Here is a 27,548-nt window from a genome sequence, read left to right on the forward strand (position 1 = left end):
GGCAGCATTTTTTCGTGGACGTCCACGGGGCCTCCGGGGAGGAACATGCACGTCCCTTGGAGGAGGGACTTGGTTTTCGCGCGGAGGCGTGGGCTGAGCCACCTGTGCCTCTGCGGCCATCCTAGTCAACTCCTCATTCCGTTTGTTGGCCTCTGCCAACAGCTGTTTCAACTGCTGGTTTTCCAGTTCTACAATAGGAACGTAGCGCTCTGGATTGTAGTACATGTCCTCATCCCTTGGTTGTGGAGGTGGTCCCCGGGAATCAGAGGACCCACTTCTCTCATCAACATCCGGGTTCTCCATTGGTTATTTTCCAGGACGCCTTGGGTAATTTTCTTCAGGAGTGTTCTGATTGTTTGCGGCCATGAATCTCTCAGGGATGAATGCTTAAGGCTCTCAATGAAAGCACCAAATTGTTGATGCCGTTTTTCGTCAAACAGTGAAAGAAGAGCACAAAAACAATAATAAATAATGGCCAAATACAATAAAACAAATCAAACACGCGATTTTTACGTGGTTCAGCAGTTAAATCTGCCTAGTCCACGAGCCTCTGTTATTAAAGTCAATATTATCTCTGAAAATTCTTAAGCATGAATTCTTCAGAGTTTTCTCTCAAGGATCAGAATTTTGGTCCTTTACAATGGTGCATGGCTTCTCTATTTATAGAGAAGGATGCAGAATACTATCCCACATATTTTGGGTAGTTACTCTTTTTGTGTAAATTAAATAAATGGCTTTAAATGCCTATAATCAGATATAAAAGGAAACATCCCTGAAGACCAGGAAACGCATAACTGATCAAATAATATCCCACGATTCTAGGGGATTTATATTAATAAATGAGGATTATATCTCATATTTATAATACTTGTAATACTCAAAGTGATTATTGCATATCTCCAAGGCTTTAGTCTCCCAGGTTTCCTGTCACCTTTCGAGCTGGAGACATCTTCTGAGGTCACTCAACCTGTTCGAGATTGTATGCGCGTCGAGCTCGGAGAACCCTGATCCGAAGTTGTCTCCGAAGATGAATGTGTTCCCGGGGCTATCTTTCGAGATCATGAACTCTTCGAGGTCACCATACTCGAGATCGTCCATATCCTGCAAGCTCGGCATATGATCCTGGAGCTTGCTTCTAACCTTATGAGTCCACTTATTTGCGAATCTAACTTTCGAGGTCTTAATTAACATGGCTCGAAATCTGGGTATAACATAAATTATTATTATAATGTAACAAAAATTCAATATCACTATTAAAAATTACTAAAATATTATATATATATACTATTATATTTAATGTAACATTTATAATTTTGGTTTATTGTCTAAAAATAAAAATAGTAAGACAAGAAATTTTAATTATTTATGCATTTTATTTAAACATAAATAGTTTTACAAAAATATATCTTAACAACATATATATAATTTAATATTAAATTTTCATATGATTTATTTAAACGATATATAATTAGAATTAAAATTTGATTAGATATTTAATTAAGATAATTATTTAATTAAACTATAAATATAAATATAATAATAAACATCATTTTTTCTCAATTTTTATTTTACTTTTCTAATAAACCAAAATATACCCAGTTCAAATAATCTATCTGTTGACGCCGTTTTTCGTCAACAGATAAAAGAAGAGAGCACATAAACAATTAAAGACAATGGCCAAAAGAAACAAACGAATCAAACACACGGTTTTTTACGTGGTTCAGCAGTTAAATCTGCCTAGTCCACGAGTCTCTGTTATTAACCTCAAGATTCTCTGAACAATTCTTTTGCATGAATTCTCCAGAGTTTTCTCTCAAGGATCAGAATTTCGGTCCTTTACAATGGTGCATGGCTTCCCTATTTATAGAGAAGGATGCAGAATACTATCCCACATATTTTGGGTAGTTACTCTTTTGTGAATAAAAATAAATGGCTTTAAATGCCAATAATCAGATATAAAAGGAAACGTCCCCCAAAGATCAGGGGGCGTATAACTGAATAAATAATATCCCACAATTCTTGGGGATTTACATCAATTAATGAGGGTTACATCTCATAGTTATAATACTTGTAGATATTGAAGGTGGTTATAACGTATCTTTAAGGCTCCAGCATTTCAGGTTTCATGTCATTGTGCGAGCCACTGACATCTCCCGAGCTAACGTTGCTTTCGACATGGGATATCGAGCTCAAGACCCATGCTCCGAAGTTCCTGAAGATGAAGGTGTTCTCGGAGCTACCTTTCGAGATCGAGATCATTTCGAGATCACCGCATTCAAGATCATATATCATACTTTACAGGCTCGACTTACAATCCTAGATCACTCTAATCCTCACGAGACCATTTGCTGCGAACTCAGCTTTCGAGGTCATATTTACTATGGCTCGAAATCTGGGTATAACATCTTGCCCCCTCAAAAGTATTTGTTCGAATCCTAAGAGAAGGAAACTTTTGAACTACTCTTTCTGGGAACCATACCGTCACACTCTTGAAAATGGACACGTGCCAGATGGGTATTGCTCACTTTAGGTACTTGAGTACCTTGGGAACACGCCCACGATCGTTCGTTTGACAACTTTTCGGCGCCATCTTGTCACCGATCCCCATCCATTCGATCTGTTGAGGATTTTAATCAACGCTCCTGATTAATTTAGTTTTCCCACCTATATATACAAGACCCCCTCTTCGTCTTCTTCACATTTGTTCATCACAAGCCAGAAAAAAGAAAAACACTCCCTAAACTTCTTATCACAGTTTACACTCAGTGCATGTTTTCTAGGCCGAAGAAACAAAGGAATCCTGGTTTGTTCGAGTCAGTGAGTTCTTTCTTGCAACCTCTTCTCCACTTGACGATTTCGCTGCAATCACCATCACTGTGTAAGTATGCCAGTTTGTTTTTAGCTCTTTTTTTTTTCTTATCCATGTCGTACTTGTTGCGTATGCTAGTTTGCGTTATTAGAATGATACGATAGGAGGTTTTGAATCGAGAGGCTTTTATGTTTTCTGGATTTTCTTTCTGGATGTTCGCCTCTGGTTTATACCCAGTTTTTGTCCTTTGAACAAAGTTTCAACTTTCGGGGTTTTGAAAATTCTAGGCCATGTTTCTTGTACAATAAGTTTTCGGGTAAGAAACCCTCGTTCTTGACAATTGTACGAAACCCAAAAATGCCCTTTCCTGGCTAACCGCCACCTTTCTTTCCCTTGAATTTCGGGATTTTCAAAAAATCATCCACGCTCTTTTTTCTTTCCTGTGGAACACGCGCTCTGACTCTTTAGTGAGGGTCTTAATACTTAGTTTCTTGTCCTTAGATCTCCGAGCTCATCCCATCGAGCTCGTGATTCTTGCATGCATGGCCCTCACGATTTTTTCTTTCTCGTTAGATGTCACAGAATCCGGAAAGACGGTGGGGGTCACTACGAGCAATCCCTTACGAGCCCAAATCTCCGAGCCCGGAATCGGTCTTTGCCCGGAACCAACGTCGGATAAAAGAATACGAGCTTGCGCATGAGCAGGAGGACATTCGAGCCCACTATCGTCGTCAGATAGACGAGGTCATTGAAAAGAAGAGAAGAGTCCTTCGGGAAGCCATCTATCCGGAGCCCAATCCAGGACCTAGGCCAATTCTCCTCGACCCAGCTTTAAAAGTCACGGTTGCATACCACCCAGGGGAACTCCAGTTTTCCTTAATAGCGGTGCCTTCGTCTTCGCAGCCTAGGAGGGAGATGTTTGAAGCCGAATTCTACCAGAGCTCGGTTACCACCACCGACCAAATAATTGATATTTTGGCCCTTCATGGCCTTAGTTCGTTGGACACACTGAAGTGTCGAGCTCCGACAAGGCATGAACGGAGCTGTTTCGCTCCTGGGGGCCGCGATTCCAGTGTAAAATACGCGGCCTGGAGCCAGGAACATATAAGGGCAGGAGCTTTGCTGCCCCTGAAGTCCTTTTTCAGAGACTTCATTGATTTCGTTGGGTTGGCTCCATTCCAACTCAACACCAACTCATACAGGGTGTTGTCTGCCCTGAGGTCCTTGTTCCACGAGCTGGGGTGGACAGGGTCTTCACCCCAAGAGATTTTATATCTTGTTTGAAGAGTAATCCCTCTCGAGATCGGGGAGGAGATGGTTTTTACTATCTTTCGAGCTACCCCAAAGAGACAAAGATATTTGAAGATCTTCCGAACCACCCTCCTGAATTCAAGAAGGCTTTTTTCTGGACAGACGGTCTGTCCCCGTCTCGACACCGTTCGTTCAGGCGGATTCGTAAGTGTTCTCGTTACTTTCTATATTTAAGCTCGGAATTTTAGCCCTAAAATCCATATTTAGTTGAAGTGTACCTCGTCTTTCAGCTAACTTTCAGCGTCCCACCCCTGACGAAACAATGAAGGAGCACAGAGAGGCCCTGCTCCGACTCCCCTACGGCAGGAGGTCTCTCTCATTTCTATTACATGAGGACAAGCTACGAGCTTGTGGGTTGTTGGGACAGGGCCAGTCAACCTCTGACTGGTCCAGTAAAAAATATGGACGCTGGGAGGAAGTGCCACTGCCCACAGGCATCCTTCCTCCTAGGAGAGAAAGGAAAGCATCTCTCCCAATTCGCTCGAGAAGTCCGCGGTCGGGAAATGAGGCCAATGACGAAGCCTCGAGTTCGAACTACGGTGGAGGTAAAACCCTTCCTACTTCGCGAATGTGGCCCCCCACTTTATTAAAACACAGGCCCAATAGACTAGTCTCGTGCCCACAGGATAGATACCACTTCTACATATGGAGTTGGGTAGATGACTGTGTCCATAGGTTTGATAGTGGGCTCGGGAAATACGACACTATGTACACCACGGACGAGGTGTGGAATGGGATAGCTGTGCAGTATGGGACCAATGATTATAGGGACCTTTCGAGGTTATCTCCAACTTAAAGGGAAGGCACTCCCCCCGCCTCTTCTGAAGACGGGGGAATTTCATGGTCCCCAAGCTCGAGCTCGAGGGAGAGTCTCAGTTAGGTTTTTTGTTCAACTGGTTTACATCTTTTCCCAAAGTTATTATCATTGTTTAACTCACTGTCATTATGCAGGTGCCATGAATCCCGACCTCGACGCCGTGCTCTTTAGTGATGGGGGAGCTGGCGCCCAGAAGAGCAAACGCCCGAGGATACCAAAGAGGCCCGACCGACTGTCCAAGGTACCTAAACATCACGAGACGACTCCCACGGCCCAGATCACTGCGAACACCTCCAAGGAACCGACTGCCCAGGTTGATGGGTTAGGCCCTACTGCATCCATCTCGCAGCTTCCCACCGAGACCCGGTTAATAGTTATTCGGCCCCCGAAGAAACCTTCTACCTCAACGGTTCAGCTGCCAACGGCCTGAACTCATACTGAGGAATATGTACTTGATGGTGCCGCTGGGACAGAAGGGGCGGTTCTCAGCTCGGATGTCCTTTCTCGGGTGGGTCAGAGCTTTTCTGGCTTTGGCGCCGACCACTGGGACCTCGTGCGCAAGGCCTCTGACTGCAACACTCTTTATGAGAAGAGTATCGAACTCTCCGCCGCGGTAGCCTTCTCAACTCTATTTAGAGTATTTATGTCTCAATTTATAATTCTGATTCGTTCTTTGTGTTTCAGGCCCTTGTTGTTTCAGCACAACTCAACTACAAGCTGACCAACGAGGTGCAAACGAGCTTATCTCTGGCTCAGAAGTCGAAGGATCTCGAGCTGAAGATGACTGACGAGCTCAAAGACTCGAAGTCTGAACTTGAAAAATTGAAGACCCGTCTCGAGGAGCTTGAAAAGTCAAACGCTGAGCTCGAGAAGGCCAATGCCAAGCTCGAAGAGGAGAAGTCTGCCACCCTCGATTTCATGGAGAGCGAGAAGACCCGCCTCCTGAATGAGTCTAAGGAGCAGAGGGAGAAAGCGGTCGACCAGGCCATGTACAAGCTTTGGGCCGACAATGCCGAGCTTGACACCAGCTTCCTGGGTCCTCTCGAAGCCACATATGTTGAGCGGTGGAATGCCCGTCTTTTGGCAAGTGCAGCTGCTCGAGAGGCGGCCCAGCAGGATAGTCATGCTATTCATCCTGAAGGGTCTGGTGATACTGATGCTGAGAAGGCCAAGGATACTCCTCTTCCTTAAATCTGATCTCGGAGAAATCAGTTATCGGGGTTGCATCCCCTTATTTCTGTAGTTATTTAAATTTGTGCCCACGGGGCTGACACAATTTCTTTAACTATTCTTTTATATGCTTCACATTTCTTGGCTCGAAATATTTTGCATATTCTATATTGATGAACTGGTTATGTTTATTTAATTCTTACAAACATAGTTTGGATTTAGGCTCGAAATTCGATGCATTCATGCATAGTTTATCCGAATTATCCGTTTCCAACCTCGTTATTTATCAAGGTCGGACATTACTTTAACCATGAACTGAAAAGTACTTATATGGCATGTAATATGAATGATTTGGTTAATCTTTTTAGTCACTTTTCCTCTTCCTCAGTATTTTGGCTCCGAGGTTACGAGTTCGAAACTATTTCTTTTAAGATATTCCAGCCTCGATCTCGACATATTTCGCAATAGGTTTAGGTTCCCATTTATCATCGATTGATAATTTGGCTCATTTGTTCCAAACCTGTTAAGCTTGCACATCTGGTTAACCCAAACGTTTTAGGCTTTTGGTAGTTCGGTTATGTCCGAACTATCTAAGCCCACGTATTTGGTTATATCCAAACACTTAGTATGTTTTTGATAACTCGGTTAAGTCCGAACTATCTAAGCTTGCTCGGTTAAGTCCGAACTATTTAAGCTCGCGTATTTGGTTATATCCAAATACTTTATGTTTTATTTATTATTTTTTATTTTTTAAGCTGGTGGTATGTATACCAATGATGCCCCCTTAATATCCTATGAGTGTGACCATAGGTTATTAAATTAAGAGAGATTGCAAAAATAAAAAAAAATAAAAAATAAATTACATGCGAAACAAAGTAGACATGTTATTCAAAAACAAACTAACAGATAAAAAATCATGGTTACAGGCAACACTTTTCCTATACTATTGATAATAAGGTCTAAGGTGTTCGCCATTCCATGCTCGTGGTATGAGGCTCCCATCTAATCTCGCAAGTTTGTATACGCCAGGGCGGATGACTGATTCTATCTGGTATGGTCCTTCCTAGTTTGGCCCGAGTACTCCTACTGCTGGATCTCGGGTTGCTAAGAATACGCGTCTCAATACCAGATCTCCTACTCTGAACTTTCGACTTCGAACCCTTTTATTGAAATATCTTGTGGTTCGTTGCAGGTAAGCAGCATTTCTCAGCTGAGCCTTCTCCCTTTTTTCTTCGATCAAGTCTAGGGTTTCTTCGAGCTGAGTATGATTGGAACTATGGTCGTAAATCTGAGTTCGAATCGTTGGAATTTCGACCTCAATGGGAAACATTGCCTCGCAGCCGTATGCTAGAGAAAATGGGGTATGTCCAGTTGATGTCCGAGCTGTAGTTCTATATCCCCAAAGGACTTGAGGTAATTCTTCAGGCCATCGTCCCTTTACTTCTTTCAACTTTTTCTTCAAAGAACTTTTGAGAGTTTTATTAACGGCTTCGACCTGACCATTCGCCTGAGGGTGAGCCACTGACGAAAAGCTCTTTATTATACCGTTCTTGTTACAAAAGTTGGTAAATAAGTCGCAATCAAACTGGGTTCCGTTGTCAGACACAATCTTTCTTGGCACTCCATATCGGCATACGATGTTCTTTACCACGAAATCTAGGATCTTCTTCGAAGTTATGGTCGCCAATGGTTCAGCCTCCGTCCATTTTGTGAAGTAATCAACCGCGACCACAGCATATTTTACTCCTCCTTTGCCAGTTTGGAGCGAGCCTATGAGGTCGATGCCTCATACCGCAAAAGGCCATGGGGATGTCAACATGGTCAGTTCGGAAGGTGGAGCTCGAGGTATCGTGGCGAATCTCTGGCATTTGTCGCACTTTTTCACGTACTCGAAAGAGTCCGTTTTAATGGTTGGCCAGAAATATCCTTGGCATATAATCTTCTTGGATAGGCTATGCCCCCCGGTATGGTCTCCGCAGAACCCTTCATGAATTTCTTTAATAATCTTCTTTGCCTCGGGAGGAGTTACACATCTGAGCAATGGCATGGAATACCCTCTTCTGTATAGCCTCCCGTCCAGGATGGTGTAACGAGGAAGTTGATACATTAGTTTCCGAGCCTGATTTCGATCTTTTGGAAGAATTCCATTTTCGAGATACTCAACTATCGGGCTCATCCAGGTCGGCTCTGTCTCGATCATACACACATCTTCCTCGTCAGGCTCAGTAATGCTGGGTGCTGACATGTGTTCTACGGGTACAACATTCAGCTCCTCATTTTCGGCGGAGGTGGCGAGCCGAGCTAAGGCATCTGCATTTGAGTTTTGTTCTCGGGGAACCTCTTCGATTGCATAAAACTCAAAAAACTCTAATGCGGACTTTGCCTTCTCCAGATAAGCTGCCATTTTTGTGCCACGAGCCTGGTATTCTCCCAAGATTTGATTAACCACGAGCTGGGAGTCGCTGTAGCAATGTATAGCTTTGGCCTTGAGCTCTTTTGCTATTCGTAGTCCCGCAAGTAAAGCCTCGTACTCAGCTTCATTATTAGATGCTTTAAAGCCGAACCTTAACGCAGAGTGAAATTTGCTCCCTGCAGGAGTGATCAGAATAATTCCTGCCCCCGCTCCATTTTCATTCGACGACCCGTCGACGTAAAGTTTCCACAGCTCGTGGGTCGTGGTTGTTACCTCGTCGTCGGCTATACCGGTGCACTCCCCTATGAAATCTGCCAACGCTTGTGCCTTAATGGTCGTTCTTGGATGGTAGGTGATCTCGAACTGTCCGAGCTCAACAGCCCACTTTAGGAGTCGACCAGACGCCTCTGGTTTAGACAAGATTTGCCTTAATGGTTGATCTGTTAGTACATGGATAGGATGTGCCTGAAAGTAAGGGCGGAGCTTGCGAGATGAGTGGATCAGACTGAGGGCGAGCTTCTCCATCAGTGGATATCTTGACTCTGCCCCCAGTAATCTTTTACTGATATAGTAGACGGGTTTCTGTACTCTCTCTTCTTCTCGAACGAGCACCGCGCTTATCGCATGTTCGGTAGTGGAGAGGTATAGGAACAGTCTTCTCCCGTCTCAGCCTTTGATAGGATGGGCAGTTCGGCTAAGTGCTTCTTGAGCTCCTGAAAGGCTAGCTCGCACTCATCTGTCCATTCGAACTTCTTACTTCCTTTTAATAAGTTGAAGAATGGGAGACCGCGGTCCGTTGACTTCGAGATGAACCTGCTCAGAGCTGCCATCCTGCCAGTCAAGCTTTGAACATCTTTATGCTTCCGAGGTGAAGGCATATCGATCAGGGCCTTTATTTTGTCGGGATTAGCCTCGATCCCACAAGAATTGACAATGAAACCCAGAAATTTTCCTGAAGACACCCCAAAAGTGCACTTCTGAGGATTCAACTTCATGTTGTACTTTCTGAGCACGCCAAAGCACTCTTCGAGGTCATCAACATGGTTCTTGTTAAGTTGAGACTTTACAAGCATGTCATCAACATAAACTTCCATGTTGTTCCCTATTTGCTCTGAGAACATCATGTTTACGAGCCGCTGGTACGTGGCTCCGGCATTCTTGAGTCCGAATGGCATGACATTGTAGCAGTAGAGCCCTTTATCTGTGATGAAGCTCGTATGCTCTTGGTCGGGGGCGTGCATGGGAATATGGTTATATCCAGAATAGGCATCCATGAACGACATCAGACCATGTCCCGCCGTGGCGTCTACGAGCTGGTCAATTCTCGGCAGGGGAAAACAGTCTTTTGGGCAGGCCTTGTTGAGGTCCGAGTAGTCAATGCACGTTCTCCACGTCCCATTGGGCTTCGGGACCAACACTGGATTGGCCACCCAGTCAGGGTAAAAAGCGTCCCTTATGAAATTATTTGCTTTCAGCCTGTCCACTTCCTCCTTTAGTGCTTTCTTTCTGTCTTCATCCAGCTGCCTTCGCTTTTGCTGCTTCGGGGGAAAGCTTTTTTCTATATTCAATGCATGGCTCGCTACATTAGGGCTTATTCCCACCATGTCAGAGTGTGACCACGCGAAGACATCCTGGTTTTTCTTCAGAAAGCAAATTAATTGCTATTTTGATTCGTCTTGGAGGTGTTTCCCGACCTTCACCTTCTTTGAGGGATCAGCTTCCTCGAGCTGAACCTCTTCGAGCTCTTCCAAAGGTTGGAGGTCAACCTTTTCCTCAATCCTCGGATCGATCTCCTCATCAATTTCTAAAACTGTCCCTTCTTTATTTTGTATGACAACGAGTGCTTGAGCGCTCGTTTGTTTCTTTCCCCTCAAGGAAATGCTGTAGCACTCCCTTCCTGCCAATTGATCTCCTTTCAATGTTCCGACCCCGCTCGGAGTTGGGAACTTAAGGGCTAGATGCCTTACAGATGAAACTGCCCCCAGCCCGACCAGGGCGGGTCTCCCGAGCAATACATTGTAGGCAGATGGTAACTCTACTACCACGAACTCCATCATCTTGGTCACCGAGACTGGATAGTCTCCCAAGGTTACAGGGAGTTCGATGGAGCCCATACAGGCGGTTCCTTCTCCAGAAAAGCCGTACAACATGGTTGCACAAGCCTTCAGGTCGCGAAGGGAGAGTCCCATTTTTTCTAGTGTTGCTTTATAAAGAATGTTAACTGAGCTCCCATTGTCTATGAGAACTCGGCGCACTCTTTTGTTGGCAAGCTGTAGGGTGATGACAAGTGGATCATGATGAGGGAACTGGACATAGGAGGCATCCTCCTCGGTGAAGGTTATAGGCTGAGTTTCAACCCTTTGGCTTTTTGGTGCCCTTGGTTCGGGTTCATAACGAGACCCGTCCCCTGTCTTCAGCTCATTCACATATCGCTTTTCAGCATTTCTACCCCCTCCTGCGAGATGAGGACCTCCCGAGATGGTTATTACGTCCTCTCCATCTATCGGCGGAGGCCTGTCTTCTTCCCGAGATCGGGAGTTATTATTCTGTGCTGCCGGAAGCGCGGCTACTCTCTGGCTGGCAGTAGTCTGTCCAGTATTCTGGTTTTTGACATACTGCCGGAAATAACCTCTCGAGATCAACCCTTCGATCTCGTCCTTCAGCTGTCGGCACTCATCAGTTGTGTGTCCGGTGTCCCTATGAAGCCGGCAATACTTGCTGGAATCCCTCTTGGACTTTTGATTCCTCATAGGGTCCGGACGCCTGAAGGGGACCTGGTTTTCATTAGCCAGGTATATGTTTTCCCGAGACTCGTTGAGCTCGGTGTGCACTTTATATACGGAGAAATACCTTTCTCCTTTCTTCTTCTTTCCTCCATCAGCCTCGGGGTTATTTCCCTCGCTCTTTTTCCTCTTGGAGGGATTCTCCGAGGTAGGCTGTGGAGTTGCTGGGTCAGCCGAGGTTGAGGCAGAGTTAATGTTTATCGTTGTAGTTTCGGTCTGCGAGGTCGCCTTGAGCGTTGACCTCGCCTCCTCTACATTGACAAATCTCTGCGCCCGTCTGTTAAACTCGGTTATCGACCTCACCGGTTTCCCTTGCATGTCATCCCAAAGGGCACTCCCGGGTAAAACACCAGCTTGGATAGCCATTAAGTGCCCACTGTCATCCACATCTCGAGCTCGGGCGACCTCAAGATTAAATCTTGTTAGATAGCTTTTCAGTGTTTCACCCGGCTGTTGTCGGACGTTGGTCAAAGTGGATGCCTCTGGTCTGACTCCCATCATAGCCCGGAACTGCTTCTTGAAGTCCCTAGACAACTGATCCCATGAGGTTATCGAGTGTCTCTTGTACTTCTCGAACCAACTCTTGGCAGGTCTGGCCAATGATGTTGGAAACAACATGCATCTGAGCTCGTAACCCACGTTACTAGCTCTGATAATAGTGTTGAATGTACTCAGGTGGCTACATGGGTCAGTTTTTCCCTCAAACGCTGGTTCGTGAGGAATCCGGAACCCTTGGGGAAACTGAGTGTTATAAATATTGGGAGCAAACGGCTCGAGCTCCTCATCAGAGTCCTCATATCGACCGTTCCCTCGTTCATTCTTCAAAAGCCTAAAGGCTTTTTCGAGCTGATCAATCCTTTCTTGGACTGGGTCCTTAGGCGGTGTCTGGAATTGCAAGTCATTGATTATGATCCCAGGCTCACGTCTCCGTGAGGGATCTCTACGCCCATTTAGGTGATTCCTTAGGTCCGGATTCGTCTGATCTCCCTTCCCCCTGCTCTGATTCAGATGATTCCGCAGGTCGGGACGGGTCTTGCGGCTTCCAGTATTTTTATGACCTCGGTCGCGTTTACTGACGGACCTGGTTTCTCCGGACTCGTCACTGGTGAAACTTATTGATCGGTCGTTTCGAGATGGGTTCTTCCCGTGTCGCCTTGTCTCCGCAGTGCGAGACCGGGACGTCTGACTTCTCTCAGATTGTGCGCCTCTCCGCTCCTGGAAAGTCTCCCTGTGTCCTTTCCTATCCCCCGTACGCCCTTGATCCTGATTCTGAACAGGTTGAGCGTTTCTGCGGGGAGGTGAAGGATATCTTACGGGAGATGGAGGGAACCGTATAGGTGACGGTAGCTGCCTCCCTTGCTTCGGCCTAGAGGGTCCAGAATTTGCCCGAGATGGGCCAGTTGCGTTCGGTGCACTACCAGGAACCTGAGTCCGAGCCTCGGTAGGAGCTCGGTTATTCTCAGTTCCTGCAGGTGCTTCCGCAGGTGGATTAGGCGGGACCCGAGCTCGGGTACTCCTCTGAGGCCTAGAAGGAGCAGATGGCTCTGCTGGTGCTGGAGGTTGTGCCGGCCTCCTTGTGGCAGCATTTTTTCGTGGACGTCCACGGGGCCTCTGGGGAGGAACGTGCACGTCCCTTGGAGGAGGGACTTGGTCTTCGCGCGGAGGCGGAGGCTGAGGCTGAGCCACCTGCGCCTCTGCGGCTATCCTAGTCAGCTCCTCGTTACGTTTGTTGGCTTCTGCCAACAACTGTTTCAGCTGCCGATTCTCCAATTCTACAATAGGGACATAACGTTCAGGATTATAGTACATGTCCTCATCCCTTGGTTGTGGAGGTGGTCCCCGGGAATCAGAGGACCCACTCCTTTCATCAGCGTCCGGGTTCTCCATTGGCTGTTTTCCAGGACGCCTTGGGTAATTTTCTTCAGGAGTGTTCTGATTGTTTGCAGCCATGAATCTCTCAGGGATGAATGCTTAAGGCTCTCAATGAAAGCACCAAACTATTGACGCCGTTTTTCGTCAACAGATAAAAGAAGAGAGCACGTAAAAAATTAAAGACAATGGCCAAAAGAAACAAATGAATCAAACACACGGTTTTTTACGTGGTTCAGCAGTTAAATCTGCCTAGTCCACGAGTCTCTGTTATTAACCTCAAGATTCTCTGAACAATTCTTTTGCATGAATTCTCCAGAGTTTTCTCTCAAGGATCAGAATTTCGGTCCTTTACAATGGTGCATGGCTTCCCTATTTATAGAGAAGGATGCAGAATACTATCCCACATATTTTGGGTAGTTACTCTTTTGTGAATAAAAATAAATGGCTTTAAATGCCAATAATCAGATATAAAAGGAAACGTCCCCCAAAGATCAGGGGGCGTATAACTGAATAAATAATATCCCACAATTCTTGGGGATTTACATCAATTAATGAGGGTTACATCTCATAGTTATAATACTTGTAGATATTCAAGGTGGTTATAACGTATCTTCAAGGCTCCAGCATTTCAGGTTTCATGTCATTGTGCGAGCCACTGACATCTCCTGAGCTAACGTTGCTTTCGAGATGGGATATCGAGCTCAAGACCCATGCTCCGAAGTTCCTGAAGATGAAGGTGTTCTCGGAGCTACCTTTCGAGATCGAGATCATTTCGAGATCACCGCATTCGAGATCATATATCATACCTTACAGGCTCGACTTACAATCCTAGATCACTCTAATCCTCACGAGACCATTTGCTGCGAACTCAGCTTTCGAGGTCATATTTACTATGGCTCGAAATCTGGGTATAACACTATCTATATATTCATATTTTTTAGCCTTTTGAAAAACACGAGGTCCACAAGTTAATTATAAAAAATAAATGGTCCAAATGGGTAATAGGCTAAAATAAAATGTTCAAAATGGTATAAACTCTTATACAAAAAATATAATTTATATATATTAATATATTTTACTTTTTATAAAGAATTTTTAAATTTTTGAATAAATACACTGTCCAAAGGTTAATGTTCAAAAATAAATTGTAAAACAAACGAGTAATCGGCCAAAATATAGTGTTCAAATAGTTGATGTATATATTTCTATTTTTAACCTTTTGACAAAACTTGAAGTTCACAAATTAATTTTTAAAAATAAAGGGCTCCAATACATAATCGGCTAAAATACAAGGTTCAAAATGGTATGAACCCTTACAAAAAACATAAATTATATAAATATATATAATTGACCTTTTATAAATAATTTTTAACATTTTGATTAAATACATGGTCCAAAGGTTAATTTTTAAAAATAAATGGACAAAACGGGTAATTAGCCAAAATACAATGTTCAAATAATCCATCTATCTATTCTTATTTTTAACCTTTAAATAAAACACGATATCTAACAGTTAATTTTTAAAAGTAAAGGGTGCAAACAGGTACTCGGTCAAAATAACTCTTACATAAAACATAATTTTTCTTATATATAATTTAAACTTTTTATATAAAAAAAAAAACCACGCAAGGCGTATAATAATAATAATAACTTTTAAATAAATAAATAAAAGCACGTACAACAAGCTTTTTGAACTTTTTTTCGTCACTTTGATTATTCAAAATTTCTCAAAAACCTGTAGGAGGTTCGCTATATAATGAACATCATTATGAAAAAAAATTGTGGTGAAGACACTTTCACATGTCCATATTAAGAGCATGTTGTACATGTAGGATGAAAAATAATCACTACCATACAATCTCCCAACAAATATTTAAAAATATATATTTTTTAATAATTACAAAAGACTGCGCGAAGCGTGCGGTTGTGTTTCTAGTCACACATTTAATTATATTCATTCACAATAGCTATTACTCTTTTGAATTATTTAATTATACTAGATACAAGCAACGTACAATACATGTTTGCTTAGTTTTATCTATAGAATTTATGAATAATTTTTAGTAAATTTGTATCGTTGTTATATAAATTTCAAATAAATAAAAAATATTATATATAAAAGAATGACATAAACATATTAAAAGAAAAGTTAAACCAAAACATGTTTATGATTTTTTTAAATTATATATTATGATAGCCTTTTTAAACATAAATTATAGTTTTTTGATAAAAATTATCATTTATATTTTAAAAGATTATCATATTACACATATATATTTTAAAAATTAAACAATATTTTTGTTTAATTGTTCATTTAATATGTTTATGTCATTATTTTATTGTTAATAATTTTTATTTATTTGAAACTTTTTATTCAATTTTACCACTGAGCTGAGATTTTTGTTTGATTGGTTTGTCACTTTATTATTTTTTTTAAGATATCTCTCTGGCTTTTACTATTTTGTTTTCTCTCTTCTCCTGTATTTTCTTAGAGGACCATATGCATTTGAGTTTATAATTTTTTTTTGGTTTTGTGGATATTTGTGACTTTTCAAGTATGAATGGGTTCTTCTCTTGTTTCGTTTTTTTACTTGTTGCACATACTTTTTTTTTTTTTTTTTTGCCAAATAGGGTCTTGGAGAATTCACTTTTAAATGCATTTTCTTCATCCGTTTTTCACATTTCTGCCCTAATTGTTTAAGTGGCATGATTCAAATTTCTCTTATGTTTAGTTGTCTTTATTTTTGGGGTTGCGTTTTTTTAATTTTCTAACGGTTTTCTATTTTAGTGAGGTATATGAAGATATATTTTTTGTCTTAATTCTGGTGAGATATCATATTAGATCTATTATTGATGTTTTTGTGAAGAAATTAGCTCTCCTAGGGGATTTTTTTGTGTTTTGTTGTTTTTACCGGTGGAAGAACTCTACGCTTCGAAGAATGTTCATTCATGGCATACTGTAGTGTTCTTCAAATGAAGTAATGAAAGAAGATTAGACCTGTGAAGTGCAAGTGGGAACACTTGAAGTATTCAATCTAAGGAAATTTGCAAGAGAGATAAGTGTAGAAGATTTTTATGTTGGTGATATAAAATCGGAGATGCTTTGTAGAGCTTGCATTTTTTATTTTAGTGAATTTGTTTCTCTCGAGTAGGTCCCAATGATTAGCTATTACTTTGTATAGTGGTAAGTCTTGTAAAAATGGATTTGTGTGATTCTTTTTCCACGTTCTTTAAACTTTCATTGAATCATGTTTTACGAACTCATTAATTACAATACTTAGGTAGTAAATCACTTTCACTTGGCAATATATAAACACGGTTTTAGTGAACACAAACTAGCTAGGGCAGTGGGACACCCTACTATTATATTCTGTCTATAAAATTAGCTTCTATTAAAAACTTGGTCAGTTATACTTCTTTCTCTCTGTCTCTCTCAAATAATATTTTTATTCGTATAAACGCGTGCATATACATATATGGAGCTGAACATCAAGAAAAACGTAATAGTGACTCCCGCGAAATCAACTTCGACAGGGAATCAATCCTTGTCTGAATGGGATCAGATCGAATGCACCACTTATGAAAGTGTTATCTACTTCTACGACCCAGCCACAACCCAATTCCAAGCCATTACTCAAACCCAAATCGATTCCTTGAGCCATGCTCTAGTGCACTTCTATCCACTCGCTGGGCGTTTGCGCAGCTTCGACAATGGCCGCTTTGAGCTCGAATGCAACGCACACGGCGCTCTTTTCGTTGCTGCCAAGTTGAACGCTGATCTCGCTCATTTCAGAGAAGATCACTTTGTTAAGGAATGAAATAAATCAAGTGATGCCTCTCCATATAAAGATGAAATGCACCAGAGTCTAGAAACAGAAGAAATGAAATATCCTCTGCTCATCATCAGATTTCTCTCTGTCTCTCTAATTGTGCCAAGTGTATTGTGTGGTCCTTGTACCTTTTCTGTTATTGTGTAATGATTGTAAATTAGTTAGAATATTCTCTTGTGTAATATCCTCCTTGGGATTGCTGTATTAACAGCTGTAAAGAGTCGTTGGCTCAAATTCTGTTGTAATACCATTCATATATATATATATATCAATACTCTGGCTCATGTTTGTATTGAGCTGAGTCTTTCTAAACAAATCACACTCTTTTCTATATTTAATCTTGGTATCAGAGCCAGGTTCTATTCTCACTGCCATGGCAACCGAAGAAAGCCCTCAATCCAGAAATAACACTCCAGCTCAATCTGCCATAGGCAACACAGCAAACAATGCAGGTAGCTCAGCATCTCAAGCTCTACCAACCTACTCTCCTCACTTTACCTCCTTAAATCAGCCTTTTTCTCTTAAACTGGATCGAAACAACTTCACTCTTTGGAAAACCATGGTTTTCACCATAGTAAGAGGGCATCGTCTCCATGGATATCTGAACGGAACAACAGTTTGTCCGCCTGAGTTTCTTTCTGCTGAGACAGCCGATGGAGAAGCTCAAATCAACACCGAATATGAGCAGTGGATTATCAATGACCAACTGCTCATGGGATGGCTCTACAGCTCAATGTCGGAAGCTATTGCTACTGAGGTCATGGGGTCAACCTCAGGGGCTGATTTATGGAAAGCTTTGGAAAGCTTATATGGAGCACACTCAAAGGCGAAAATGGATGATACAAGGACCCTTATTCAGACTACCAGAAAAGGAGGAATGACAATGGTCGAATACCTTCGTCAAAAGAAAAATTGGGCTGACATCCTTACTCTAGCTGGGGACCCATATCCGGTTTCTCACTTAATAGCTAATGTTTTGTCTGGTCTGGGTATTGAATACATTTCTATTATTACCCAAATTGAAGCTAGACCCAGTACCACCTGGCAGGAGCTCCAAGACCTGCTATTAAGCTTTGACAGCAAGATTGAGAGGCTTCAAATTCTGTCAACATCAGACAAAACCCACAGCTCAATGAATCCTCAAGCTAATTTGACTGTGAAACCCACTTTTTCAGGTTCTCAAGCTGGTCGAGGACGTGGGTCTTATTATCAACATCAAAACTCTGGAAATGGTTCAGGAAGAGTTTCTGGAGGCCGCGGTAGTGGTGGACGTTTCAGAGGAAGAGGCAGAACAAATAACTCTAGGCCTACTTGCCAGGTTTGTGGAAAATATGGTCACAGTGCTGCTGTCTGCTACAATCGTTTTGATAACAGTTACATGGGTTCAGAACCAGAGCCTACACAGAATCATTCAAAAGCTGCAGCTAATGCCTTTGGTTCTACGCCTGAGATTTTGGACAGTGACACCTGGTTTGCCGATAGTGGTGCTAGCAACCATATCACCGCTGATGTCTCTAACATGACTCAAAAACAGGAGTATGGTGGTAAGGAAACTGTAATCGTTGGCAATGGTAATAAGCTGGCCATTAATCATGTTGGTACTGGTTTTATTCACACTAATAATGGTCAGAAATTATTTCTTAAAGAGATGCTTCATGTGCCACAAATAGCTAAAAACTTAATAAGTGTCTCTAAACTTACCATAGATAACAATGTTGTTATTGAATTTCACTCTACTTTTTGCTTGGTGAAGGACAAAACAACAAGGAAAGTTCTGCTTCAAGGAGTGCTTAAAGATGGGCTATATCAACTAGATTCACAACAAATTCAAGATGCTGTCTCTTCCAAGTTATTTCCAGAATCTTCTTCTTCCTTTACTAGTGTCGCTGTAGTATCCAAAAACAATGTAAATCAGTCTGTGACTGATGAGTCAATTCCATCCAAAATTGATGTTTGGCATAGAAGGTTGGGTCATCCATCAACTAGGATTCTAAGTCATGTTCTTGAGTCGGCTAATGTAAAAGTTTCCAAAAATGAAATCAAACACTTTTGTGATGCCTGTCAATATGGTAAATCACATGCTCTACCCTTTAAATTGTCTTCAAATCGTGCAACATCTATTCTTGAATTGATTCATACCGACTTATGGGGTCCAGCTCCCATTGCATCTGATATTAATCATCGATACTACATCCATTTTGTGGATGATTACAGTCGTTTTACTTGGTTGTATCCCTTAAAATTCAAAAATGATGCATTAGATGCATTCATTCAGTTCAAGGCTCTTGTTGAAAACAAATTTAACACAAAAATTAAAAGCCTTAGGACAGATTCAGGAGGAGAATATCAGATGTTCACAAACTTGGTTCAAGCTCATGGCATTGACCTCCAACACCCTTGTCCTCACACCTCAGCTCAGAATGGCCGGGCTGAAAGAAAACATCGACATATTGTCGAAATGGGACTGACTCTTCTTGCACAAGCTCACATGCCGCTTAAGTATTGGTGCGATGCTTTTCACACTGCTGTCCAGTTAATCAATAGTCTTCGAACTCCAGTTTTGAATTACAAATCTCCATATGAAATTATTTACTCAAAACCACCTGATTATGCTTTATTCAAAACATTTGGTGTGGCATGTTTTCCCTGCATTCGTCCCTATCAACATCACAAGTTCCAATTCCATTCGGTAAAATGTGTCAATCTTGGTTTTAGTGCTTCTCATAAAGGCTATAGATGTCTAAGTCCCACTGGAAGAATATATATCTCCCGAAATGTTGTGTTCAATGAATTGGAGTTTCCTTTTCAGCATGGTTTTTTAAATAATTATCAAACCCCATCTCCCCTGATCATTCACAGTTCCTCCTGGACATCTCTCCCTTCGCCCGATCTTCCTCATTCTCCTCTGCCGTGTGAATCTCGTGGCACTACTGATCAGCCTCATGCACCCCTTGATGCAGAACCGACCTCTCCGCAGCCTTCTACTTCAGTCCCATCTCAGGCATCCAGCTCGTCCTCTTTATTTGATTCTCCTTTGATGTCTGACCGTGGTAGTTTGGATTCAGTTTTGGATAGGGGGAATCTATCTCAATCTCCTTCCCCTGCACCTGAATCCCCTCTTCCTCCTGTACCTACTCATCCTATGATTACTCGTGCCAAAGATGGTATTTTTAAACCAAAAACTTATCTCAGTCAGGCAAAAGAAATCACTGCCAGTGCAGAACCATCAAGTGTTAAAGCTGCTTTGTTACACAAGGGGTGGAATAATGCGATGCAAAATGAGATAGCTGCTCTAAAAGCCAAAAAGACCTGGAGTTTGGTTCCTCCATCAGATAAATACAACCTGATTGGTAACAAGTGGGTGCTCAGAATTAAGTGGAACTTAGATGGCACAGTTCAGAAGCTAAAGGCTAGACTCGTTGCCAAGGGATTTCATCAACGGCCTGGGGTAGATTTTGGGGAGACTTTCAGCCCCGTCATTAAGGCTTCAACAGTTCGAATTATTCTTGCTATTGTTGTATCACGAGGATGGGAGATCAAACAGTTGGATATCAACAATGCTTTTTTAAATGGAGATTTAGAGGAAGATGTTTTCATGGCACAACCACGAGGTTTTCTAGACCCAAGTAAACCAGATTATGTTTGTAAATTGAACAAATCTTTGTATGGGCTGAAGCAAGCCCCAAGGGCCTGGTTTGATAAGTTGAAAAGCACTTTGGTAGAGTGGAGGTTTAAAAACTCTAAAGCAGATACATCCTTGTTTTTCTACAGAAATGAAAAAGTAATAATTCTTGTTCTGATTTATGTGGATGACATTATAGTTACAGGGAATGATGCAAGCAAACTGAAGAGTTTCATTACTGAGCTCAACAAGCTTTTTGCATTAAAAGATCTTGGAGAGCTTCACTACTTCTTGGGAATTGAAGTTAACAGGGATGATTCAGGCCTGTATCTAACACAAACCAAGTACATAGAAGACTTGTTGAGAAGAACTAATATGGTGAACTTGAAGCCATGTCCGACTCCAGCTACTGTAGGTAAGCCAATGTCAATTAATGATGGTGAATTGATGCATAATCCCACTGTCTACAGAAGTGTTATAGGAGGATTACAGTATCTTTGTCATACTCGGCCAGACATAGCCTATGCAGTTAATAAACTAAGTCAGTTCTTGCAAGCTCCTACACTTACTCACTGGAAAGGGGCAAAAAGAGTGTTAAGGTATTTAAAAGGAACAATGACACAGGGACTTCACATAAGCTGCAGCAACAGACTCTCACTAACTGGTTTTTCAGATGCTGACTGGGCATGTTGCCCAGATGATAGACGATCCATTGCTGGCTACTGTGTGTATTTGGGCGACACCTTAGTGTCTTGGTCCTCTAAGAAGCAGGCTGTTGTATCCAGATCAAGCACTGAGTCTGAATATCGAGCTTTAGCTCATGTTGCTGCTGAAATATCATGGATAGAATCATTGTTGGAGGAGCTCAGCTTCAAGTTTTCAAAGCCTTCAATCACTTGGTGTGATAACATCTCTGCAGGGGCTCTGGCTGCTAATCCTGTGTACCATGCCAGGACGAAACACATTGAAATAGATATTCATTATGTGCGTGATAAAGTGCTGTAGAAAAGACTTGATGTTCGTTACATTCCTTCACATGATCAGATAGCTGATCTTCTCACAAAAGGACTGTCACATTCGAGATTCTCATTCCTGGTTGACAAACTCGGCGTCAGAACTTCCCCCTTTCGTTTGAGAGGGGCTGTTAAGGAATGAAATAAATCAAGTGATGCCTCTCCATATAAAGATGAAATGCACCAGAGTCTAGAAACAGAAGAAATGAAATATCCTCTGCTCATCATCAGATTTCTCTCTGTCTCTCTAATTGTGCCAAGTGTATTGTGTGGTCCTTGTACCTTTTCTGTTATTGTGTAATGATTGTAAATTAGTTAGAATATTCTCTTGTGTAATATCCTCCTTGGGATTGCTGTATTAACAGCTGTAAAGAGTCGTTGGCTCAAATTCTGTTGTAATACCATTCATATATATATATATATATATCAATACTCTGGCTCATGTTTGTATTGAGCTGAGTCTTTCTAAACAAATCACACTCTTTTCTATATTTAATCTCACTTCACACCCACTCCCGACTTTGATCGTTTTCTTCTTCCCCACATAAACGAGTCTCTTCCACTCCATGAGCTCCCTCTTTGTCTGGTGCAACTCACCAAATTCAGGTGCGGTGGATTAAGCCAAGGCCTCACCGTCTCACATATCATTACTGACAGAACAGGCGCCGCTTTTGGACAAAAAGGCCTTTAGAGTTGGAGAGATGGGGAGAACGCCACGCTTTGATCACTCCAAGGACTTCAGTAATATGCCGTTTTTGTTGAAACAACCTACTGTCGAAGAGCTCAAGAAGATGAAAACCACAGTGGTCACGCTCAAGCTTGCAAACGAACAAGTCCAGAAGCTGATAAAGAGGGCCAATCAGGACCGTCAGATCAGTACTACCCTCGAAACATCACGACCTTATACGCGGTACGAGGTCTTAACGACTCATATTTGGAGGTGTTCAACTAAGGCGAGGAAGCACCAGAGGGAACAACCCACAGCGTGCGCCATAACAATCGACTCACGAAAGCGCCTTCAGCCGCCGTTACCATTTTCGTACTTCGTTAATGGAGCTTTCGACGTAATGGCGAGCTGTACCTCTGGAGATTTGTTGTCTAAGTCGTTAGGTTTCGGAACGAGTAAATTACGCTCGGCAATTGAGATGGTGACAAACGACTATATTTTGTCAGCAATTGACTTCCTAAAAAGTCAACAAGACCTGACCGAATTCCAGTGCTCATATATATCGTCAACTAATGGAGGAGGCAAATACTATGGGGTTTGAGTTTTGTATTTGTAAATTCAATGTGTTTTATTGAAGGAACCAAATCATAGTGTACAGTTTGTAAGTATTTAAATATGTATATGTATATATATGCATATATAGAGAGAGAGATAGAATATATGTAAGTAATGATGCTTATATCAAACTATACTATATAGCAAAGTAAGTGTGAGATAATGTTTCATGTATTGTCATTTTTTTTACCTGTTTTTAAACAAGTTATTTTGTTGTTTGGTTTTGGTGATTGATTAGGCCAGAGCATTGTTGGAATGACATAGTACATCAAACTTTTGTGGACGTTGTGGAGAGAAAACAGTCCCTAAGGAAGCTGGGAGACGAAAGCAATGTTCAAGTGATTTGTGCAAACAGAGAATCTACCCTCGTGTTGATCCTGTATGTTAAAGCTTATCCCTTTTTATTAATGGTGTTTAGTCTCTTGTGTAGAAGTAAACTTCTTTAATTAGATGCTTTCAAATTTTAATTGTTTTCTTGGCTACTTATGTGTCTCTATGGCTCCGGTTGTCATTATTAAAGTTATTGTCATTATGGCTCAGGTAGTTATTTTATATATGTATAATATATAAATGTGTAATATATAGTATGGTAGTGTCAAAATGTAAGACTTTTTTAGCAATAGTTTTCTGTCAATTTTTTTAAGGATCAATTTAATGTATCTTCAAAATCTGTAGGACTCATATAGAAGCAAATATTTTAAACCACTTTGTCATATCAAGACTTTTTTTTTCAACATATAACAAAAAAAAAGCAAAAAAATGTACAAGACAGTATGGTTAAGTATATATATTTATAACAACAACAAATAAATATCCGACTTTACGTTCATTACCATATTTCTATTGTGACAAATTAAGCCAAAACACTCAGGCTTATAATTGTATATTTATATATAAATATATATATACTCAGTCAAGGTTTTGTGTATTTTATACTGAGCATAAATTACAGATGTCTATTAGTTTAATTTTGTACTTTTACTCAGTCAAGGTTTAATTTTGTTTAAATTTAATTTTTTGGGTTGATTTTGTGTAGAAATTGAAGGAGTATCTATTTGAAATTTGGTCACTAGAGTATTTATAATTTTGTGGCATCAAGGTATTTATTTTTTAATTATGCTATTATTTTAATTAATATGTGAATGTGTGTACAAAGTAAGATGTGTTTAGTGATATATTTATATATATGTGTATAAAAGTGTAGCATGTTTTAGTATTTAAATTTGATTAATAATATGTATATTGTGAATGTTCTGGGAATTTTCTGAGTGTTTTTTGTTGGGTTTTAAATTTTTGGGATATGTTATAATAGAGATGTTATGCTGTCAAAATTTTGGTAGAGTTAGAGTACTAAATAAATAATAATATAATAAATAAAATATTGAATACTTAGAATTAACAAAATAAATTAAAACATTAGATAAATAATTAAATTTAATATTAATAATTTTAAAATAAAGTGAAAAATTATAATTTAATATTAACAAATTTAGTAATTTAAAAATAAATAAAATAATTAGATAAATAATTTCAAAAAAAATTAACAGTTAGATAAATAGTTTCAAAATAAATTACAAAATTATAATTTAATTTAATATTAACAAATTTAGTAATTTAAAAATAAATTAAAAGTTAGATAAATAATTTCAAAATAAATTACAAAATTTTAATTTAATTTAATAATAACAAATTTAGTAATTAAAAAATTAGATAAATAATTTCAAAATAAATTAAAATTTTAGATAAATGAATTAAAAAATTATAATTTTATTTAATAGTAACAAATTTAGTAATTTAAATATAAATAAAATAATTAGATAAATAATTTCAAAATAAATTAACAGTTAGATAAATAATTTCAAAATAAATTACAAAATTATAATTTAATTTAATATTAACAAATTTAGTAATTTAAAAATAAATTGAAAGATAGATAAATAATTTCAAAATAAATTACAAAATTTTAATTTAATTTAATATTAACAAATTTAGTAATTAAAAAATAAATTAAAAAATTAGATAAATAATTTCAAAATAAATTAAAATTTTAGATAAATGAATTAAAAAATTATAATTTTATTTAATATTAACAAATTTGGTAATTTAAAAATAAATTAAATAATTAGATAAATAATTTCATAATAAATTACAAAATTATAATTTAATATCATAAGATTTTATAAGACATCATAAAACATCTAGTGTTAAAAAATATTTCTTTTTTTGTTGCTTTTCTTTGGTGATAAAATTTGATCACCAAAGATTGGATAGACGTTTTATATATTATCACTTAGTGATAATGTTTTATTAATTATTTTCAATCACGAAAAGCCTTAGACCCGTTCGGTGAAGCTGAGTCAGTAAGAACTCTTAAAAAATTATAATTTTATTTAATATTAACAAATTTAGTAATTTAAAAATAAATAAAATAATTAGATAAATAATTTCAATATAAATTACAAAATTATAATTTAATTTAATATTAACAAATTTAGTAATTTAAAAATAAATTAAAAGTTAGATAAATAATTTCAAAATAAATTACAAAATTTTAATTTAATTTAATATTAACAAATTTAGTAATTAAAAAATTAGATAAATAATTTCAAAATAAATTAATATTTTAGATAAATGAATTAACAAATTATAATTTTATTTAATAGTAACAAATTTAGTAATTTAAAAATAAATAAAATAATTAGATAAATAATTTCAAAATAAATTAACAGTTAGATAAATAATTTCAAAATAAATTACAAAATTATAATTTAATTTAATATTAACAAATTTAGTAATTTAAAAATAAATTAAAAGTTAGATAAATAATTTCAAAATAAATTACAAAATTTTAATTTAATTTAATATTAACAAATTTAGTAATTAAAAAATTAGATAAATAATTTCAAAATAAATTAAAATTTTAGATAAATGAATTAAAAAATTATAATTTGTTATACCCAGATTTCGAGCCATGGTAAATATGACCTCGAAAGTTGGATTTGCAACAAATGGTCTCGTAAGGATTGAAGTATGCTCCAGGATTGTATATCGAGCCTGCAAAGTACGATATATGACCTCGAGTATATGAGCTCGAAACGATCTCGATCTCGAAAGGTAGTTCTGGGAACACACTCATCTTCGGGGACGACTTTGGATCGGGGGTCTCGAGCTAGATGTACGTACGATCTCGAAAGACACGTGATCTCGAGAGATGCCATTAGCTCGAACAATGACGTGAGACCTGAGATGCTAAAGCCTTAGAGATACGCGATAATCACCTTGAATATTTACAAGTGTTATAAATATGAGATGTAATCCTCATTTATTAATGTAAATCCCCAAGAATTGTGGGATATTATGTGGTCAGTTATGCGTTTCCTGGTCTTCAGGAACGTTTCCTTTTATATCTGATTATAGGCATTTAAAGCCATTTATTTTATTCACAAAAGAGTAACTACCCAAAATATGTGGGATAGTATGCTGCATCCTTCTCTATAAATAGATGTTGACGCCGTTTTTCGTCAACAGATAAAAGAAGAGAGCACGTAAACAATTAAAGATAATGGTCAAAAGAAATAAACGAATCAAACACACGGTTTTTTACGTGGTTCAGCAGTTAAATCTGCCTAGTCCACGAGTCTCTATTATTAATCTCAAGATTATCTCTGAACAATTCTTTAGCATGAATTCTCCAGAGTTTTCTCTCAAGGATCAGAATTTCGGTCCTTTACAATGGTGCATGGCTTCTCTATTTATAGAGAAGGATGCAGAATACTATCCCACATATTTTGGGTAGTTACTCTTTTGTGAATAAAAATAAATGACTTTAAATGCCTTTAATCAGATAAAAAAGGAAACGTCCCGGAAGACCAGGGAATGCATAACTGACTAAATAATATCCCACGATTCTTGGGGATTTACATCAATAAATGAGGATTACATCTCATGTTTACAATACTTGTAGATATTCAAGGTGGTTATAGCGTATCTCCAAGGCTTCAGCATCTCAGGTTTCATGTCATTGTGCGAGCCACTGACATCTCCCGAGCTAACATTGCTTTCGAGATAGTACATCGAGCTCAAGACCCATGCTCCGAAGTTCCTGAAGATGAAGGTGTTCTCGGAGCTACCTTTCGAGATCGAGATCATTTTGAGGTCACCGCATTCGAGATCATATATCATACTTTGCATGCTCAATTTACAATCCTAGATCATACTCTAATCCTCACGAGACCATTTATTGCGAACTCAGCTTTCGAGGTCATATTTTCCATGGCTCGAAATCTGGGTATAACATCTTGCCCCCTCAAAAGTATTTGTTTGAATCCTAAGATAAGGAAACTTTTGAACTACTTTCTCTGGGAACCGTACCGTCATACGCTCTTGAAAACAGACACGTGCCAGATGGGTATTGCTCACTTTAGGTACTTGAGTACCTTGGGAACACGCCCACGATCGTCCGTCTGACAACTTTTCGGCGCCATCTTGTCATTGATCCCCATCCGTTCGATCTAGTGAGAATTCCATTTGACGCTCCTGATTAATTCCATTTTCCCACCTATATATACAAGACCCCCTCTTCATCTTCTTCTTCACGTTTATTCATCGTAAACCAGAAAGGAAAAA

The 27,548-nt window shown here is 39.4% G+C and overlaps 1 protein-coding gene and 1 long non-coding RNA gene across 2 annotated transcripts in view; both read left to right on the forward strand.

Moving 5' to 3' along the window:
• The first annotated feature begins 22,341 nt into the window (after window positions 1-22,341).
• On the forward strand, window positions 22,342-22,908 carry LOC133778782 (spermidine hydroxycinnamoyl transferase-like). Its single transcript, XM_062218806.1, has one exon. It carries the CDS (start codon window positions 22,342-22,344, stop codon window positions 22,906-22,908), a length of 567 nt encoding a protein of 188 aa, XP_062074790.1.
• Window positions 22,909-23,165: 257 nt separating this feature from the next.
• Window positions 23,166-27,548, forward strand: part of LOC133780235 (uncharacterized) — a 29,987-nt gene continuing 25,604 nt past the window's right edge. Inside the window, exons 1-2 of the long non-coding RNA XR_009869175.1 lie at window positions 23,166-23,301; window positions 23,959-24,021. This is a non-coding gene — a long non-coding RNA (uncharacterized LOC133780235). The remainder of the gene's footprint in view (window positions 23,302-23,958; window positions 24,022-27,548) is intronic.

The sequence above is a fragment of the Humulus lupulus genome, chromosome 5 (assembly GCF_963169125.1).
Source record: "Humulus lupulus chromosome 5, drHumLupu1.1, whole genome shotgun sequence".
Taxonomy (NCBI): Eukaryota; Viridiplantae; Streptophyta; class Magnoliopsida; order Rosales; family Cannabaceae; genus Humulus; species Humulus lupulus.

Bases quoted from the DNA above. Each gene is read 5' to 3' on its own strand.
- LOC133778782 (XM_062218806.1), top strand. From the start codon at position 22,342: ATGGGGAGAACGCCACGCTTTGATCACTCCAAGGACTTCAGTAATATG.